The sequence below is a fragment of the Rhinatrema bivittatum genome, chromosome 9, assembly GCF_901001135.1.
Source record: "Rhinatrema bivittatum chromosome 9, aRhiBiv1.1, whole genome shotgun sequence".
NCBI lineage: Eukaryota > Metazoa > Chordata > Amphibia > Gymnophiona > Rhinatrematidae > Rhinatrema > Rhinatrema bivittatum.
In genome coordinates this window covers 12,352,569-12,371,161 of record NC_042623.1, presented here as the reverse complement: position 1 = coordinate 12,371,161, position 18,593 = coordinate 12,352,569, and the positions used below count along the sequence as shown (strand labels likewise).

Here is an 18,593-nt window from a genome sequence, read left to right as displayed (position 1 = left end):
TTATTATTATTATTATTATTTAGTTAATTCTAATATCTAATGCACGCCTTTCTCAGGGTCATTCTTCCCCTGCTAGTGTAGTAAAGGGAGGAGCAGGGGGGATAAATCTTATTATTATTATTATTATTTAGTTAATTCTAATATCTAATGCACGCCTTTCTCAGGGTCATTCTTCCCCTGCTAGTGTAGTAAAGGGGGGGGGCAGGGGGGATAAATCTTATTATTATTATTATTATTTAGTTAATTCTAATATCTAATGCACGCCTTTCTCAGGGTCATTCTTCCCCTGCTAGTGTAGTAAAGGGGGGAGCAGGGGGGATAAATCTTATTATTACTATTATTATTTAGTTAATTCTAATATCTAATGCACGCCTTTCTCAGGGTCATTCTTCCCCTGCTAGTGTAGTAAAGGGGGGAGCAGGGGGGATAAATCTTATTATTACTATTATTATTTAGTTAATTCTAATATCTAATGCACGCCTTTCTCAGGGTCATTCTTCCCCTGCTAGTGTAGTAAAGGGAGGAGCAGGGGGGATAAATCTTATTATTATTATTATTATTTAGTTAATTCTAATATCTAATGCACGCCTTTCTCAGGGTCATTCTTCCCCTGCTAGTGTAGTAAAGGGGGGAGCAGGGGTGATACATCTTAATATTATTATTATTTCGTTAGTTCCCGCCTTTTCGTCCTTAGCTCAGGTTTGAGTTACATTCAGGTACGGCAGCAGGGATCTGCTGGAAATGCTAGCCATACTGATGTTCTTCTGTTTGTTGTGTCTGCTAACCGAGTTATTTAAGCAATGTTACCTGTACTGCCGCTTTAAAGCATAGGATTGAGTGTGCACCATTGTCTGCATTTATATATTCCAGTTTTTCTTTCTGTATATTTATAGGGCCTCCCCTGCCCAGCTCTTTTGATATTATACAGTGCTCCCATGAGCAGTTTGGGCGATACCAAGTACCACAAATCAAAGGTGAGCACTCGAGGTGGGCGGAGTTAATGTCTGCAAAGGAGCGGGCAGGGTAGGCACTATACACAGAGCAGTGCGTACACCTTGCAGCGCTATAGTAGTGTTTAGCACTGGAACGGAGAAATGAGGGTGCAGCTTTGCCTCCAGTGGGAGAAGCACGACAGATAAACCACGGAGCGGCGCTCGGCTGCATGCTTGCGGGTGGACTGCGGGACAGAAGGCCAGGCCCTTCACGGGTTTGGCTCCCTGAGAAACTGTAATTATAATTATTACCTTATTGCTAGCAGCCAGATGCTCTTCCGATAGCCCTTGTCACGGTCTGAGCTCCATAGATTCTCCGGGTGGTGGGTGCCCCTTTATTGTGCTGACATAACAATAATCCAAAAAGCAGTGTAACGCGTGAGCTTTGCTCTGCAGCCCGCCGTGAGCGCTCTCTAGCAGGGGGCGGTGCGTGATGAGAGTAAAATCATTATGAGACCACACAGGCCCCCCCCTTTGCCAGATGAGACATCTGGGAAAAAAAACAAAAGCTCGCAGGTCCTGTGCTGGCCCAATTAAAGGTATCGCGTCCTGCAAAAGATTCTTGGGGACCAGCGAGGGTGCTAGAGGTCTGTGTATGCTCGTAATAACATCCCTGGGAGAGGAGCTGTGGCCCAGTGGCTAAGAACATTGAACTGTAAGCTAGGAGAGCCTCCCTGGATACGAGTTCAGATCATCTCCACATCTCATCTGTGTTGGGGCCATGGTTAAAGCATTTTTGTTCCATGTCTTTGTTTAACCAGCTGGGATCTGATAGCAATTATAATAATAATAATTTTTATATTTCCAGCCCACCTTTACAGTTTCAGCTCAAGGTAGTTTACTGCGTTATTTCGGGTACAATAAGTCCTTTCCCCAAAGAGCTTACAGTCTAAGTGGGGTACCCGAGGCAACGGAAGATAGGTGACCTTTCCAGAGATCACAAGGAGGATTAGTGGTGGGGTTTAAACCCTGCTTCCTCTGGATCATGGCCCATTAATCTAACCACCGGGCCGTGCCTCCCTCCTTAGCCATCTAGTTTACTCTCTGTGGAAGAGTCCAAGATCCAGAAATTTCTCGACGGCTCATGAAGCCCATTGGGATCCTGTTTGTACGGAAGGCACCAGAGAAACCCAAATGATCCTGGTTGTGCTTGTACAATTGCCGTATTATGGTCTGCGTTTGACAAATCATCACTGTATAATATGTGGGGACGTCCAGTCAGTCAGGCATGCCAGGGGCCTCTGTCCTGAGAGGAAAGGTCAGGTGTTATGTAGTGGACTGACAACAGGCCATGCCAGATTACTGAAGATATATATTTTGTTTTAATTTTTAAAGTGCTTCTCCCAAATGTAGCAAACAAGTGGAACTTCAGCAGCAAGCCTGAGAAACAAACGTTAATGGAAAGGCTCATTACCTGCAGACACGCAGCCAGAGTATCCCCTTTTACAGCTGCAGGTGCTGCCGTGCGCTGTAATGAAACGCATTCACGTGCCGCTTATTCCCTCATCTCATCCCTTGCACCGAAGTGGAGTGACCACTCTGCAGTCGTGTTCTCCTAAAGAAAAAAAAAGATGGGCAGGTGAAAGCTGCCTGCCTCTTCCTCAGTCTTTCTGGCCCCCGCCCCAGCAATCGTACGCTCCCTCCCTCCCTCTCCCCGGTCCCCCACCCCGGTAACAATCACAACCGTAGGGGAACTGTAGGTCAGGCTGCGGCTTGCGGGGAATGTTATCCCAATAATGTGCCTCCCTAACAGCCCGAGATAGCCACCCCCACTGTTTATTGAGCTGTGCGGCCTGGCCGTCCGCTTTCTGGCAGGGAGACATCAGTGCTTCCTGTGAGCTTTACGAGCTCCAGGAGAAACCAAATTTATCAATTCTGCAGGTATGCCTGTTCCTTTGCTTGTCTGTGTTGGTTGGGGGGTTTTTTTTTAATATCAGTCGGGGCAGCTGCAGAGAAACACAATAAATATCCCATAATTGTGTGGCAGCTACGGTTTCAGTCCGTGCCATTAGCGTGAGCAGCTGCTCGCCACCAGACAAACCAGTCCCTCCGGCGAGGGATCCGGGTTTCTCCCGCAAATAACCTTAACGCTAGCCCTTTGAGATTTTCCATTTATTCCACCTGCTTTACATTTTCTATGTAAGAAAGGTCATTTCGATCAAAGGAAAAGGTGCAAGCAGGAGACCGATAAGACGTTAAGAGGAGTCTCGGGCTCTAGCTTTGTACTGTGCGTTGGCGTCACTCTCGGCCTCCTTTACTCAGACCGGGGGAACCGAATCTCGAGTTTTCTGCACCACCCGGCCTCTAGTACTTTTTATTCCTGCCAACTTATTTCCACGTGTTTTCAATTTTTTCAAATTCCTGGGTGGTCCTAAAATTGCCTTGTAGTAATGTACAAAAATGAGAGATGCTTGCCCCGAAAGCAAAACGTACAACCGGTCCATAAGCAAGTCCGACCCGTTCGGTAATCTTCACTGAAAACGTTCGACAGATGAAATCCATTCCACTGTACTGGTATGATGGGGTCAAATTTTGACCCTTTCACCTATTTCAATGCTTTTTTTTTTTCTATGCCGCATTTATAAGAAAAAAAAATCAAAGTTTAAAAAATAAAGAAAAAGTAGAGGGGGACAGATGTGATCAGCTTCCACTGTAGTACGGCTGAGGATGCTGGAAGCCCATGCAGACGTACACAAAAAAAAAAAAGCTGGAGGCTAGATTTCTTGGCTGCGTCCTGACCAACTTAACTCCTTTTCTGCTTTTCTTGTAGTGGCTGGATCGACCGCAAACTCTGCCGCCGGTGCTGCCATGAATTCTCTGACCTCTCTGGGTACTCTACAGGGACTGGCTGGGGCTACCGTTGGACTGAACAATATTAATGCACTAGCAGGTACCGTAAACAGTGAGTATTTATCGCCTTCCGCAGTAAGCACTTTAGGGAGTTCTTAGCGTGAAATCCTAAGCTGCTCCATAGGCAGGGTCATTTTGCAAGGCATTTCCCAGGGGGAAAACCGGGCTTCCCGAGTGGAAACGAGCCTGCGCTTTGTGCCCCCTCTGTATGCACAAATTTACCCGGACTGCGCGGAGGCCTTCCCGGAGCAGGGGCTGCCACTTAAAAGTGCAATGCTTTTTGCATTTTCAAACTCGGGTGCTTAAGGTTTGTGCGCATGTGGCAGCGGATGTAATTGGGCACAGGTAGATGTGGCGGCATTGTTTTCAAACCCTACGTGCATGCGTGAGGCTGCTTAGAAAATTGGTGTTGGCGTTCGCGTGTGTTTGCCGCCTGACTTACGCCGGGGTGTTACGAATCTACCCCTGTAGAAGGCAGAGTTTAAAAGCCGTTCAGCTGGCTATACCGGCCGCCCTGGAGGTGGGTAAAAATGCACGTGCAGATCGACGCCCGGGGGAAAGCAGGCAGAGGTCGGGGGTGGGGGAGGGAGATGCCCGCTCGGTTTTGCGTTTTGAAACCATGCAATTTTCAGAAAAGAGCAAAGCAGGTGCATTCTCTGCAGGGACTCTCCCCCCTCCCGCAAGGCAATTTTCAGAGGGAAAGCACAAGAATATTTTCCCTTTGAGAACTTGTGCAAAGCCCACAGGGAATGTGAAAAGAGCACCCAAGTCGTTGCAACAGTGCAGGCTTAGCATGCAAAACGCTGGAGCGCACACACATACATAGACCCCACACTAAGAAAGGGATTTTATCTCCATTTGCAATAAAGGCTTCCTCAGGATCTTACTCGGGTTGATAATGAACGGAATAACCTGTTAAATGCACATACCTTGCGCTTCTGGGGCCTACGTTTAAGTGGTTAACGTCTTTGCTCCCTGGCCTACTGTCTAACACCTCTGATGAACCCTTCTGCCGTTGCAGATACTCAGTTCCCTTAGGGCTCCTTCTCACTGCATGATTTATTTTGGTTCCTTCTGCATGGAACGTGAGTTTATAAAAATGGGATATCACGTCAAGGTATATCGTGTCCGGTAACGTTTTGTTTTTTGTGAGAAAACCATGCAAGTTTATTGAAAAACGTAACAACGCAGTTCATTGTGGTCTTGGGGAGGGGGGAAAATGAATCATTATACTTATCTGGGAACGGCATAATATGACAGAGGAAAGGCAAAACCATAATCCTTGTTTTAAACAGCAAATGGGGGAGCTTGCTTAATGGGCCAGAACAGCAAATTACTGTAAAGTATTATGTCTTATTTAAGTCTTGCAAGATGAGATTAGAGAAAGCACGTAGATATGCCTGGTAGAGATGTTACTACCCTTAGCAGAAGGCACGGAGATTACTATCCCTTAACTAATAAGCCTTGATGCTTTTAACGCAACTGCAACATCACTCTCAGCTTTGATGGCGGGGACTGGGGAGGGGGGGCAGAGGAATTGGATTCAGATGACAACCGACGTGGGCCCCGACTTTTACAGTCTGGGGGTACTGATAAGCAGACATAAGGGGAAATGCACAGGACGGCTTCAGTGGCCAAGTCCATAAGCAACGCACGTCAAGCAGCACTGTCTGAATTTCAAGAAAGCTCATCACCCAGTACAAAATATTGTTAGCTGCAATTTTTATGGGATAAGTGCCCAGAGTGGCAGTTACCACCTTAAGAAGCTTGCTGGTCCTTTTCTGCCCTCATTACTATGTTGCTATATTTTGCAGCTCAAAACTTTTCGGTTCAGGTTTTTTTTTCTTTTGGGGACGGGACATATTTTTGTTTGGTTTTTGGTTAGTTTAATGTTTTGGATTTTTTTTTATTCAGTTCATTTTGATTCTTGAACCCCAAAAAACCCTCCATCAAACCTAAACCCCCCCCCCCCCCCAACCAAAAAAAACCTCCACCAATCAAGGCTTCCCTAAGACCTTCCATCCCCAAAATATCCTCATGGCCGTACAACATAATGGTACCTGATCCCGGCACCGACATCAAGGCCTGCCAGCGCCATTATTAAAGATGCAGGCGTGGGATAGGAGCAGCCCAGACCCATAGCAAGGGGGTAAGTGAGGGGCTGCTGAGGGAGGTCTCTGGCCCATGGTTTTGTTAGGGGTAGGATGGGCCCAGAGAGGCACAGTGGGGAAGGCCTAGACCCCAGAGGTAGGAAGGGCCCCGTTCAACCCATCCGGGTAGAACCAGACCCCCAGCATTGCTGTTATGGGGTAGAAAGTGAAGCACTTTTTTAATTTTTAAAGAAAATGAAAATGCCCAGAGATTTTGGGGTATTTTTGTGAGAGGCCATTTGGAATGAACTGAAATGGCCTCGTTTGTCCCGTTTAATAGATTAGTGTTAAAGAAATGCACATCCCTGGTGGCTGGAAAAAGCGTGCGTGGATGCCCTTTCTCATGCCTTTAGGCCAAGCTTGTCCAGTTTTCCTATGCCTGCATTTCTGTTTTCTAACTATGGATTAAGTGGAGCCCCTGGGAAATTGGTCCTCAAAGGCTAATGCCAGTCAGCTGAGAAGGGTGATTCCTTGCTTCCCTAATACTAAAAAAAAAAAAAATGGGCCAAAGAATAATATTAGTTTCTTTCGAGCACTCAGTTGGCATCTCTCCACCTGCTGTGTATCTCAGCATTTTTTAATTTAGTGGGTGATTTTTCGGTGATCTTGATAGAAATAAAGGCCAACAAAGGTGATATCTTTATATTACTTTCACTCAGAATCCTCTCTACAACAGTGGCCAGTCCTAACCACAAGTACCTGACAGATCCCAAAGAATAAGTCCAATACATTTACCCTTTCCGCTCCTCTCATGATTTTATACATCTCTGTCATGTCCCCTCTCAGCCGTCTCTTCCCAGGCTGAAGAGCCCTAACCTGTTTAGCCTTTCCTCCTAGAGGAGCCATTCCATTCCTTTTATCATTTTGGTCGCCCTTCACCTTATTAGCATTCGATTTTGTATGTCCAAGTAGATTAACACAGCGCGCACACAATTTCATTAGTAATCTTCTTGAAAGTGTGGCGAGACGTCACATGAAGCGTGGATAGTTTTGGTTCTAGTGAACATGTAGTCTTTAAAAAAGAACAAAGTAAAAAAAAAAAGTAACAGAACAAAGTAAAAGAAAGAAAGAAAGTATTGGTCACTTTTCTCTCCCTAACTTAAACTCTTAAATTCACCCTATGGGATGATAGTGAGGAGTCTCAGTAAAACATCCATCTTGCAAAAATGTTAGAAAGTTTCAAGCCAACTGTAACTAACCAGAGCAGCTCTACGGTGACTTTGAGGAAAGAGACAGCTTTCTGCAGTCGATTAGAAACATCCACCACTCACAGAGTCTGCCAACACTGGCGAGGAGAAAACCAAACACAGACAGCTGGAGAGCATCGCCAGCAACCATGATCAGAATATCAGATTCCAGGCCGCTTATCCCAAGAATAAGCAGTGGACTTCTGCAGCTCTACCTTAATCATGGTTAATAGACTTCTCCCCCAGGCCCTTGTCTAAACCTTTTTTAAACCCAGCTACATTAACAGCTTTCACCACATCTTCTGGCAACAGATTCCAGGGTTTAATTATGCACTGAGTAAATAAAAATGTTCTTCTATTTGGCTGAAATGTATCGCCTTGTAACTTCATTGTGTGTCCCCTAGTCTTTGTACTTTTTGAAAGAGTAAACAACTATTTTGCATTTACCCATTCCATTACACTCATTATTTTGTAGACCTCTATCATATCTCCTCTCAGCCGTCTCTTCTCCAAGCTGAAGAATCCTAACCTCTTTAGCCTTTCTTCATAGGGGACTCGTTCCATCCCCTTTATCATTTTGTTCACCCTTCTGCTGTATCTTTCTTCAGATGTGGTAACCAGAACTGCACACAATACTCAAGATGAGGTCGCACCATGGAGTGATACAGAGGCATTATGATATTCTCTGTTTTATTCTCCATTCCTTTCCTAATAATCCCCAGCATTCTGTTTGTGTATGATATATGAACACAAGATGAGGATGCACCATGGAGTGATACAGAGGCATTATGATATTCTCTGTTTTATTCTCCATTCCTTTCCTAATAATCCCCAGCATTCCGTTTGTGTGTGATATATGAACACAAGATGAGGATGCACCATGGAGTGATGCAGAGGCATTATGATATTCTCTGTTTTATTCTCCATTCCTTTCCTAATAATCCCCAGCATTCCGTTTGTGTGTGATATATGAACACAAGATGAGGATGCACCATGGAGTGATACAGAGACATTATGATATTCTCTGTTTTATTCTCCATTCCTTTCCTAATAATCCCCAGCATTCTGTTTGTGTGTGATATATGAACACAAGATGAGGATGCACCATGGAGTGATACAGAGGCATTATGATATTCTCTGTTTTATTCTCCATTCCTTTCCTAATAATCCCCAGCATTCTGTTTGTGTATGATATATGAACACAAGATGAGGATGCACCATGGAGTGATACAGAGGCATTATGATATTCTCTGTTTTATCCTCCATTCCTTTCCTAATAATCCCCAGCATTCTGTTTGTGTATGATATATGAACACAAGATGAGGATGCACCATGAAGTGATACAGAGACATTATGATATTCTCTGTTTTATTCTCCATTCCTTTCCTAATAATCCCCAGCATTCTGTGTGTGTATGATATATGAACACAAGATGAGGATGCACCATGGAGTGATACAGAGGCATTATGATATTCTCTGTTTTATTCTCCATTCCTTTCCTAATAATCCCCAGCATTCTGTTTGTGTATGATATATGAACACAAGATGAGGTCGCACCATGGAGTGATACAGAGACATTATGATATTCTCTGTTTTATTCTCCATTCCTTTCCTAATAATCCCCAGCATTCTGTTTGTGTATGATATATGAACACAAGATGAGGTCACACCATGGAGTGATACAGAGGCATTATGATATTCTCTGTTTTATTCTCCATTCCTTTCCTAATAATCCCCAGCATTCTGTGTGTGTATGATATATGAACACAAGATGAGGATGCACCATGCAGTGATACAGAGGCATTATGATATTCTCTGTTTTATTCTCCATTCCTTTCCTAATAATCCCCAGCATTCTGTTTGTGTATGATATATGAACACAAGATGAGGATGCACCATGGAGTGATACAGAGACATTATGATATTCTCTGTTTTATTCTCCATTCCTTTCCTAATAATCCCCAGCATTCTGTTTGTGTGTGATATATGAACACAAGATGAGGATGCACCATGGAGTGATACAGAGGCATTATGATATTCTCTGTTTTATTCTCCATTCCTTTCCTAATAATCCCGAGCATCCTATTTGCTTTCTTGGCTGCTGCTGCTGCACACCAAGCAGAGGATTTCAATGTATTATCAACAATGACTCTTGGATTCTTTTCCTGAGTGGTGACTCCTAATGTGGAACCTTGCATTTTGTAGCTATAATTTGGGTTTCTCTTCCCTAAGTGCATCACTTTACACTTATCCACATTAACTATCTGACATTTGGATGCCCAGTCTCCTATTCTTGCAAGATCCTCTTGCAATTCCTCCCAGTCTTCTTGTGTGTGGTTTAACAAATTTGAATAATTTTGTATCAGCAAATTTGATCACCTCACTTGTTGTTCCCATTTCCCAGTCATTTATAAATATTTTAAAAAGCAGCAAGTCTCTCAACAGATCCCTGGGGCACTCCACTATTCACCTTTCTCCATTGAGAATATTGACCATTTAAGCCCTGCTCTCTGTTTTTTTAGCCTTTAACCAGTTCTCAGTCCACAATAGAACATTGCCTCCTATCCTCCACCTTTTTAATTTCCTCAAGAGTCTCTTAATGAGGAACTTTGTCAAACATTTTCTGAAAATCAAGGTACACTATTTCTCCAAGGACAAGCAGGATGGTAGTCCTCACACATGGGTGACATCAACCGATGGAGCCCGACACGGAAAAACTTTGGCTGGCACACTGAGCATGCGCAGCATGCCACTAACTACGCATCCACATGGGGTTTCCCTTCAGTCTCTTCCTTTTCCGCGAAGCTGCTGCCTTGTGGTCGTGAGCTACCACCGGGTTGGAGCACAGTCAGCTCCCCCACGAATCGATGGTGGTAGAGGGGGCTTGAAGAAGGCAAAGAGGATCCACATCCATGGCTCGGCTCCCCTAGAGCAGGCTCATAGGGCTCCTGATGCCCTTGGATGCTGGGTGTTTCAGGGCGCAATGTTATCTACCCAATTTGCTTGTTACCAGTTGTACATGAGACAATACTCCAAGAACCTTTGAAAACAGACCCTTGAATTCAGTGAACGCCTACCACAGCAATTCCAGGAGGATTTCCAAAAAAGATTGTCCAGCAGGGCCTGGAGTGTGATAAGCACGAGGGTCGCTCTGCTTATGATGTCTTTGAGACAGCCATGAGAACTGCCGCGGTGGGCATTGGGGCTTGGCGGACGATGTGGCTACATGCCTCAGACTGATGCCCTGAAATCCAGGACTGCCTGACTTGACTTGCTATGCACGGGAGATAACCTGTTTGGAGGCAGAATCAAGGAGGCGGTAGCACAACTGAAGGACTAGCAAGAGACCCTTCATCAGTTGTCAGCTAGTACCTCTGACACCCAGCCGACCAAGAAGCCCCCTCGGCAATATCTGAAGAGGCCTTTCTACCTGCCATGTAAATACTACCCGCCAGTTCTGAGGGCCAGACCTCAACAACCTCCTACCAGAGCAAGGACCAGACAGCCTCGGGCAACCACAGTTCCACCTCAGAACCTCTCCACGGGGTTTTGACTGGCAGTCAGGGAGCATGAGCCAGCCTTCACCGCAGGACACCAAACCCCCGGTCAGAGGTTGGCTCCAGCTCTTCGCAGATTGATGGACCCTCCATAACACCGTTTGCCTCCATGTTCCTGGTGGAGGCCAACGGGGGACTTACAGTTGCTTCGGGTACAGCTCTCCGCCCTCGTACTGGCTCGGGCAGTCGAACCTGTTCCGCCCAGTCAGCACGGCGAGGGGGTTCTACTCCAGGTATTTCCCCAAGAAGGCGGGGGGGGGGGGTCTCCTGCCCATTTTGGACCTGAGGGCCTTAAACCTTTTCTTGGTGAAGGAAAAGTTCCAAATAGTCTCACTGGGCACCTTGATCCCCCTTCTCAAAGCAGGAGACTGGCACTGCTCCCTAGATCTAAAGGATGCCATTGCCCATATCGCCATCTTTCCAGCGGATCGGCAGTACCTCCGATTCCCAGTCGTTCTGCCATTTGGCCTAGCATCCATGCCCCGTGTCGTTACCAAGTGCCTAGTGGTTGTCTGTGCCTATCTTCGGAGACGGCGGATTCATGTCTTCCTGTACCGCAACGATTGGCTTAGCAAGAGTACTTCAGAACAGGGGGTACGGAGTGCCTGCACTCTTCGATCCATATTTTGGAAACCCTGGCATTCCTGATCAATTATCCAAAATCCCATCTCCAACCATACTTGCAACTGGACTTCACTGGGACTTGACTGGTCTCTGCCCAGGCGAAGGCTTTCCTGCCTCGAGACAGGGCGGAGACCCTCAAGGCTCTCACTCGAGCGGTCTCTACACACCAGTTTCACCAATCTCTAGGCCACATGGCAGCAACAGTGCGTGTCACCCCCTTTGCTCAGCTGCACATGTGCAGGACGTAGTGGATGCTCCATTCTCAATGGTGCCAGCCTTACCAAGACCACCTGGAGTTCCCTCCATATCTTCACCTCTCATTATTGCCTGAACAAGGATGGCCAGCAAGACAGTCTGTTCGGTCAATCCATCCTCCGTAATTTCTTCCAGCCATGAAAGCCCAACTCTCCCTGCATGGGCCCTGTCCTTGGGTGTAGGCCTGCTCCTGTGGTTGTTGCAGCTCTAGTTGTGCACATTGGCACCGGTTCCCTGCTGCACAGGTTCGGATCAGCCTACCATCTTGCTTGTCCTTGGAGAAAGCAGAGTTGCTTACCTGTAACAGGTGTTTTCCAAGGACAGCAGGATATTAGTCCTCACAAAACCCACCCACTACCCCATGGAGTTGGGTTTCTCTCAGTTTATTTTATTTTTTGCAAACTCTGTTATAAGATGAAGAAGGACCCTGCATAGACGTGTGGTTAGTGGCACACAAACATTTTTCCGAGCCAGGCTCCATTGGATGATGTCACCCATGTGTGAGGACTAATCTCCTGCTGTCCTTGGAGAACACCTGTTACAGGTAAGCAACTCTGCTATCCACAGGTTTATTAAAAAAAATTATAGCAAATTGGTGAGGCAAGACTTCCCTTATCTATCCCATTAAATTGTGTCTGTCTATATGTTCAATAATTTTGTTCTTTAAAATTGTTTCAACCATTTTTCCTGGACCTGACATCAGGCTCACCAATCTGTGAGTTTCCCAGATCACCCCTGGAACCCTTTTCAAAAACTAGCGTTACATTGGCCACCTTCTAATCTTCAGGTACCATATCTGATTTTAATGATAGTTTACAGATTACTAACAGTAGGTCTGAAATTTCATTTTTCAGTCCTTTCAGTATGCTGGGATGTATACCATCTGGTCCAGGTGATTTACTACTCTTTGTTTTGTCAATTTGCCCTAGTACATCTTCCAAGTTCACTGAGATTTGTTTCAGTTCCTCTGAATCATCACTTTTAAATATCACTTCTGGCATGGGTATCTGCCATATATCTTCCTCAGTAAAGACCGAAGCAAAGAATTCATTTAATCTCTCCACTATAGCCTTGTCATCCCTAAATGCCCCTTTTACCCTCAATAATGTTATGTCCCACCTGACTTCAGAAAGTTACTTCATTGTGATTAAAGTGGTTTATCTGCATGGACAGAGCAACTCAGGATCAGGATAAGTCCCATCCTGCCATATCAGGTCTGTTTCTGATAGTTCTTGCTATGCTCATTCTTCTCCCTGGATTATTCCTTTTCCAGCAAATACAAGCACACCAACTTACATCAGGCCCAAGGTGAACACAATTCATTTGCAGCACAGTCTCTGACACAGTGGGTGAAATTTTCAAATGCACCTCGAGCCTTTTGTGGAAAGATGTTATCAAATACAAATAAATAAGAAAGTTACTTATGTAAATTGTATCTGATCCAGTGTTAGTGTGGGTCACACCTTTCTACAAGTGAAGTCTCTGGATATTACATACTCATCAAAGGAAATACATAACAAACAACAAAATAATGCATCATACTTCTGTAAGTGGTTTTTCAACCACCTAAAATGAGTGCATAACTTCAGAAAACACATGTATTTTCAACTATAAAAAAGAGGTATTTGAGGGTAGGCGGGGAGAGGGGAGGTGCGATTCAGGGGCATGTTGTGAAATGATACATTTAGTTTGAATTTTCAGAAGCTAAGCATGGTTTGTCATGCATGCACATATCTTTCCAGCACGTTTTGCAGTGGGTAAAATTATCCACGTGAATTTAGTTGCATGGCAACCTAATATTCAAATTCAATTTATGTGCATACCTTGTGATGAAATCATATGCCCTCTGATTTATTTCCGTTCTACTCAGTATCCATTCGTTTGCTGGCACAAGCCTCATAGCCAAAAACAGTCTTGTTATCCAATTTGAAGCAGTGAGTTCTGCAGTGCTAACCCAACTCTCAGCTCCTGACGTGTGCAGGCTGTCTTCCTCGGACATAAAATATAAAAGGCTTTTCACAGGCTCTTTGGACTATTCTCCCAAACTACAGGCTGCCCCCTTATAAGTCGGAAATTATCCGCAAAAGTGCAATATGTATTTGCGCATTTTTTTCTTATTATACACGCACAAGTTGCTGGGTACATTTACGCATATTTTGTAACCCGCGCAGGTTATAAAATACAGGAGTAGGTTTCTGCAAGCCCATATATCCGCGTATATTGGTGCGCATGCAGCTGTTTTAAAGTTGTCCTCTAAGGCTTCTAAAGGATTTTACATTGAACATTATCTACATACATTTTAAAAGCAGAAAAGAATTAAGTGTTTTCTCCTAGGACAAGCAGGATGATAGTCCTCACATGTGGGTGTCATCATCAGATGGAGCCCAGCATGGAAAACTTTGACTGGCAGACTAAGCATGCCCAGCATGCCACTATCCACATGTCCATCGATCTCTTCTTTTCCGCAGAGCTATCGTCTTGTGGTTCTGGAGCTCGTGCTGTTTTTTGCGGAAAACACTCCATAAAGTGTGTATTTTTCAATTTCTTCCTGCTCTGGATCTCTCTCCGGTTCCCCTTCACTTTTTTTGGTCAGTGAGGTTTTTTTTCCTTTCCTCGATATCCGCCAGTCATCGTGTCCTTGCGGTCTTCTGTGGCCTCGGGCTTCCATCTGTGCCCTCGGACTATGTCCTAACGGATCCACCATGAAGTGTGCATCCTGTACCTGGGGGCATCGCATGATGTTAAGGGCTGTGAATTGTACACTCAGATGACCCCAAAGGGCTGCCATGCTCTGCTGGACAAGATGGTTCTGGATCATCATCTTCGTCCTTGACGCCAGGGAAAGACCGGGCCAAGCTAAATGGAAGATCTAGAAAGCACCGCCATTAGTCTCCATCTTCACACAGTGCAGGTCTCAGGTTGGCCTTGGCGCTTGCTACCTTGCCACCAAAGTGGCCACAGTGAGAGGAGACCTCGCCCCTCATTGCATCCGGTGACCCAAGGCCATCCACACCGATTCCAGTATCAGGCATAGATCCTCCTCAGTGTCCCAAGGAGAAGCTGACTTCACCCTCCCCTCGCAGCCTACCCTTTCATCGGAGGCTTTTGCAGCAGAGCTTGAGCGTCAAGTGTACTGGTGGTGGATCGTGCTTTGTGTGACAGGGAGCCAGAGCTCCCAACACCGACACTGGTGTCTTCACCAATGCCGGCGTCGATGCCAGGATCCTCGCTGATGCTGGTGCCTGCACCAATGCTGGCGCCAGTGGTACCCGGGTTGAATCTATTATTGGATCGGCTTGATGCCCTCCTCGGTGTCCTCCCGACCCAGTTGGTGCCGGCACCCCATGATCCCTCAGTGACCCATTGGGCACCGAAGCGCTGGGCATCCAAGCCAATCCCCGTCGGAGACTCCAACAGGGACAAGGGACCATCTGGTCCCTTTGCACCATTGAGACCTTGCATGCCCCAGCTGCCTGGGCCAGTGCCTGGACCCTTGGGGTCCGTCCCCCCCCTTTTTCCCATGGGTCCCCTGGTGCCTCAGCCCCGGCTGTGCCTAGTACTTCCAGGCCTTTCTCCCCGGGCAGTCTCGATGAACCTGAGGGTCCTTATGACCCTTGGGGAAATAATACATCCGATGGTTCGTCAGTGGATTCAGATGGTCTTTCCTTGAATCTGTCTCCCTTGGAGGAGAGGCGTTGGTCTCTGCCAGGGGACCTAACCTTCGCAGGGTTCGTCCACGCTATGGAAGAGGCCATTCCCTTCCAACTTTTGACAGAAGAAGATACCTGCCATAAAATGCTGGATATCCTCCAATTCATGGATGCCCCAAAAGAGGTAGTGGCGGTCCCCGTCCATGAGATCTTTCGTGAACTGCTTCTCTGACTATGGGAGCAAACCCCGCTCTGTTGCTCCGGTGAATCAGAATGCCGATGGGGTGTATTTGGTGCAGCAGACTACGGGATTTGAGAAGCGTCAGCTCCCCCACCAGTCGGTAGTGGTGGATTCTGCCTTAAAGAAGTTGAAGAGGTCAAAAACACATGCCTTGGCTCCCCCTGGCAACGAGCACAGAGCTTGGGATGCTAAGGGTAGGAGGGTATTTCAGGGCTCAATGTTAGTAGCCCATATCGCCTCCTACCTTCTGTACATGACCCAATATACCCGTAGTCTCTGGAACCAGGTCCAAGAGGTTGGAGATAGCCTACCACAACAGCCCCAGGAGGCCCTTAAGTCCATTGTTCAAAAGGGCTTGGAGGGCGGAAAGCATGACGGGTGGGCTACCTATGATGTCTTCAAAACGGAAGACCGAGTTGTGGCTGCCAGCATTTCTGCAAGGCATCTCGCTTGGCTCCGTGTCTTGGACCTTCGATCTTTACTGGGGATAACCTTTTCGGTGACAAGGTAAAGGACGTGGCTGCACGACTGAAGGATCACCATGAGACACTTCAGCATCTGTCAATCGGTGTGTCTGCTTCCCCGCCCTCTTCCAAGAGGTCCTTGAGACCTATATAGGCTGAGAAAGTATTATCCTCCTGCCTCTCGCTCCTGCCCATAGCAGGTCAGTTCTGGGGCAGATCTCTGCAGCAGCAGGGCCCCAAGCCTCAGCCACCACCTCAGACTAGTCCCATTATAGGGTTTTGATTGGCAGCGAGGGAGCACAAGCCAGGGGTTTCAACCACCAGAGGGCCCAGCGGTCGGGGGTCGTCTCCTGTACTTTGCGGACCGATGGTCATCCATGACTTCCGTCACAGGTACAGACTGAACATCATGGACGATCTGCCAGATTCGCCCCCATATCTGTTGTGGGATCCCGTTTCGCATCCGGAGCTGTTCCTAGCGGAGCTCTCAGTCCTCCTTATCGGCCAGAGCTGTGGAGCCCATCCCTCGGGACCAGCAGGGTTGGTGGTTTTACTTCCGTTATTTCTTGATTCCAAAGAGAACAGGAGTCTCGCCCCATCCTCGACCTGTGAGCCTTGAACAGATTTCTCAAAAGAGAAAAGTTCAAGATGGTATTCCTGGGCACCCTGATTCCTCTCCTGCAAAGAGGGGACTGGTTTTGCTTCCTTGACCTACAAAGATGCCTGTGCACACATCACAAGAAGTATCTCTGCTTTGTGGTAGGCCATCAACATTTTCAGTACCACGTGCTTCCGTTCGGCCTGGCCTCTGCACCACAGGTCTTCATAAATTGTCTGGCTGTGGTCGGGGCCTATTTGTGCCAGCGGGGGATCCAGGTCTTTCCATACCTGGATGACTGGCTGGTCAAGAACAGCACCCAGCAGGAGCTTTGCAGTTGCTTCACTACACCATTCGGGTTCTGGCATCTCTGGGGTTTCTGATCAATTACCCCAAGTCTCATCTTCATCCGTCATTTCTAAAAATTTTGACAGAAGTTTTCCGTGCCGGGCTTCATCTGATGATGTCACCTACATGTGAGGACTAACATCCTGCTGTCCTAGGAGAACACCTGTTATAGGTAAGCAACTCTGCTTTCCATTCACTTGGAAATGCATTGCAGAAAAAGTTAGGGCAAATATGCAGGAGGATTTGTACTGCTTGATTGTTTCCTTGGCCTGCTAAATGAGGTGGTGCTCAGTAAGAATGGATCCCTGGTTGTGGTTCCTTTAAGTTGACCTAGAAGCTGCTGTCAAGTAGTGGTGCCAGTTCTTGGTTGTTAGACTGGAACGTCTAAAGACCAATGCCAGTAAAGAACATTCAGGAGCAATTAACGAAAAATCATACATGCAGACTATTAAGGTAATTAATAGTAGTAGTAGCCTGTGATTTATCTAATCTTTGGGTACTTGCCAGGTACTTGTGACTTGGATTGGCCTCTGTTGGAAGCAGGATGTTGGGCTTGATGGACCCTCGGGCTGACCCAGTATGGCATATCTTATGTTCTTAAGTAAATAGAGCAGTCTATCAAGTGTACATTAGACACATTAGAAACCACATGTAGTATAGTAATTAAAATGCTTAATTGAGGCATAATACATTTCTCTGTCCTGCTAAATGACCACATCCTTCACATCTGTGTTAATCCGTACAGTTACTACTTGTATGTTAAATATATCTATGACTCCTTCACTGAGGGACCAATTGTCAAAGCATTTAGGCTCCTAAATTGGCCCTTCTGAAAATTTTCAAGGGCTGAGTACCTAAATTTAGGCTCCTAGTTTCGTTGAGCTCCAATATTTAGGAGCCTGAAAAAAATGGATGGCTGAATGGCAGAGTTAGCGCAGGGAAGCAAGGGAGTTAGCTCTGATTTTCAGAACTAGGCACCTAATTTATGGACCTTAAATCTAGGCTGAAAACTTCCAGGCAAATTTTCAAAGGAGTTACGTGGGTAAATGAAACTATTGTAGCAATTTTCAAAAGCCATTTACCCACGTTTAGTGCACTTAATGTGGATAAAACCTATGGACAATTCAATGGCTTATATTGTTGCAATTTTCAAAAGCCCACTTAGATGCGTAGCGTGAATTTACATGTGTAGAACCCAATTTTAAGCATGCAAATGCTTTTGAAATCAAGCCCTTTGCCTGGAAAAAATGCGCCTAACTTAAGACACTGAACTGAGGAGCCTAACCTTAGGGGCTCAGCTTTTTTTTTTTATATATATCGGCCCTTGAATGTCCTAGTTGGGTGTGTTTTTGGTGTCCTGTTAGCACTCGTCTTCCATCTCCATCTTTGGCTGAGTATTGTGGCACTTGTTCTGTTGAGTGGCGCTAGCGTTTGCAGTGATGAATTTCATTAGTGCTAGCCACGTGGCAGACGTCAAATACTAAAACGTAATTGTTGAAAATCTTCAACGCTCATGATGACAAGTGTTTCCGGCTCTTGCAGTGCTAAATTATCTTTAGCTTTTTCAAATCTCTCGCGATTGGAGTCTCATCGTAGGTTTCAGAGAACACTGATGGTTCAGTGTTTGGATATAGGACTGCCACTTACTTATCTTTCTTCCTCGTGGCCAGTAAAAAA

General features: G+C 46.0%; 1 protein-coding gene across 19 annotated transcripts in view; it reads left to right on the top strand.

Moving 5' to 3' along the window:
• Positions 1-18,593, top strand: part of CELF2 (CUGBP Elav-like family member 2) — a 653,507-nt gene that overhangs the window by 602,327 nt on the left and 32,587 nt on the right. For 7 of the 19 annotated variants that reach the window (XM_029616663.1, XM_029616667.1, XM_029616660.1 and 4 more), the window contains 2 exons: positions 894-974; positions 3,763-3,894. In XM_029616663.1, the coding sequence (XP_029472523.1) occupies positions 894-974; positions 3,763-3,894 (213 nt within the window). The remainder of the gene's footprint in view (positions 1-893; positions 975-3,762; positions 3,895-18,593) is intronic. The other 12 variants (XM_029616669.1, XM_029616670.1, XM_029616672.1 and 9 more) reach the window with 3 other exon arrangements.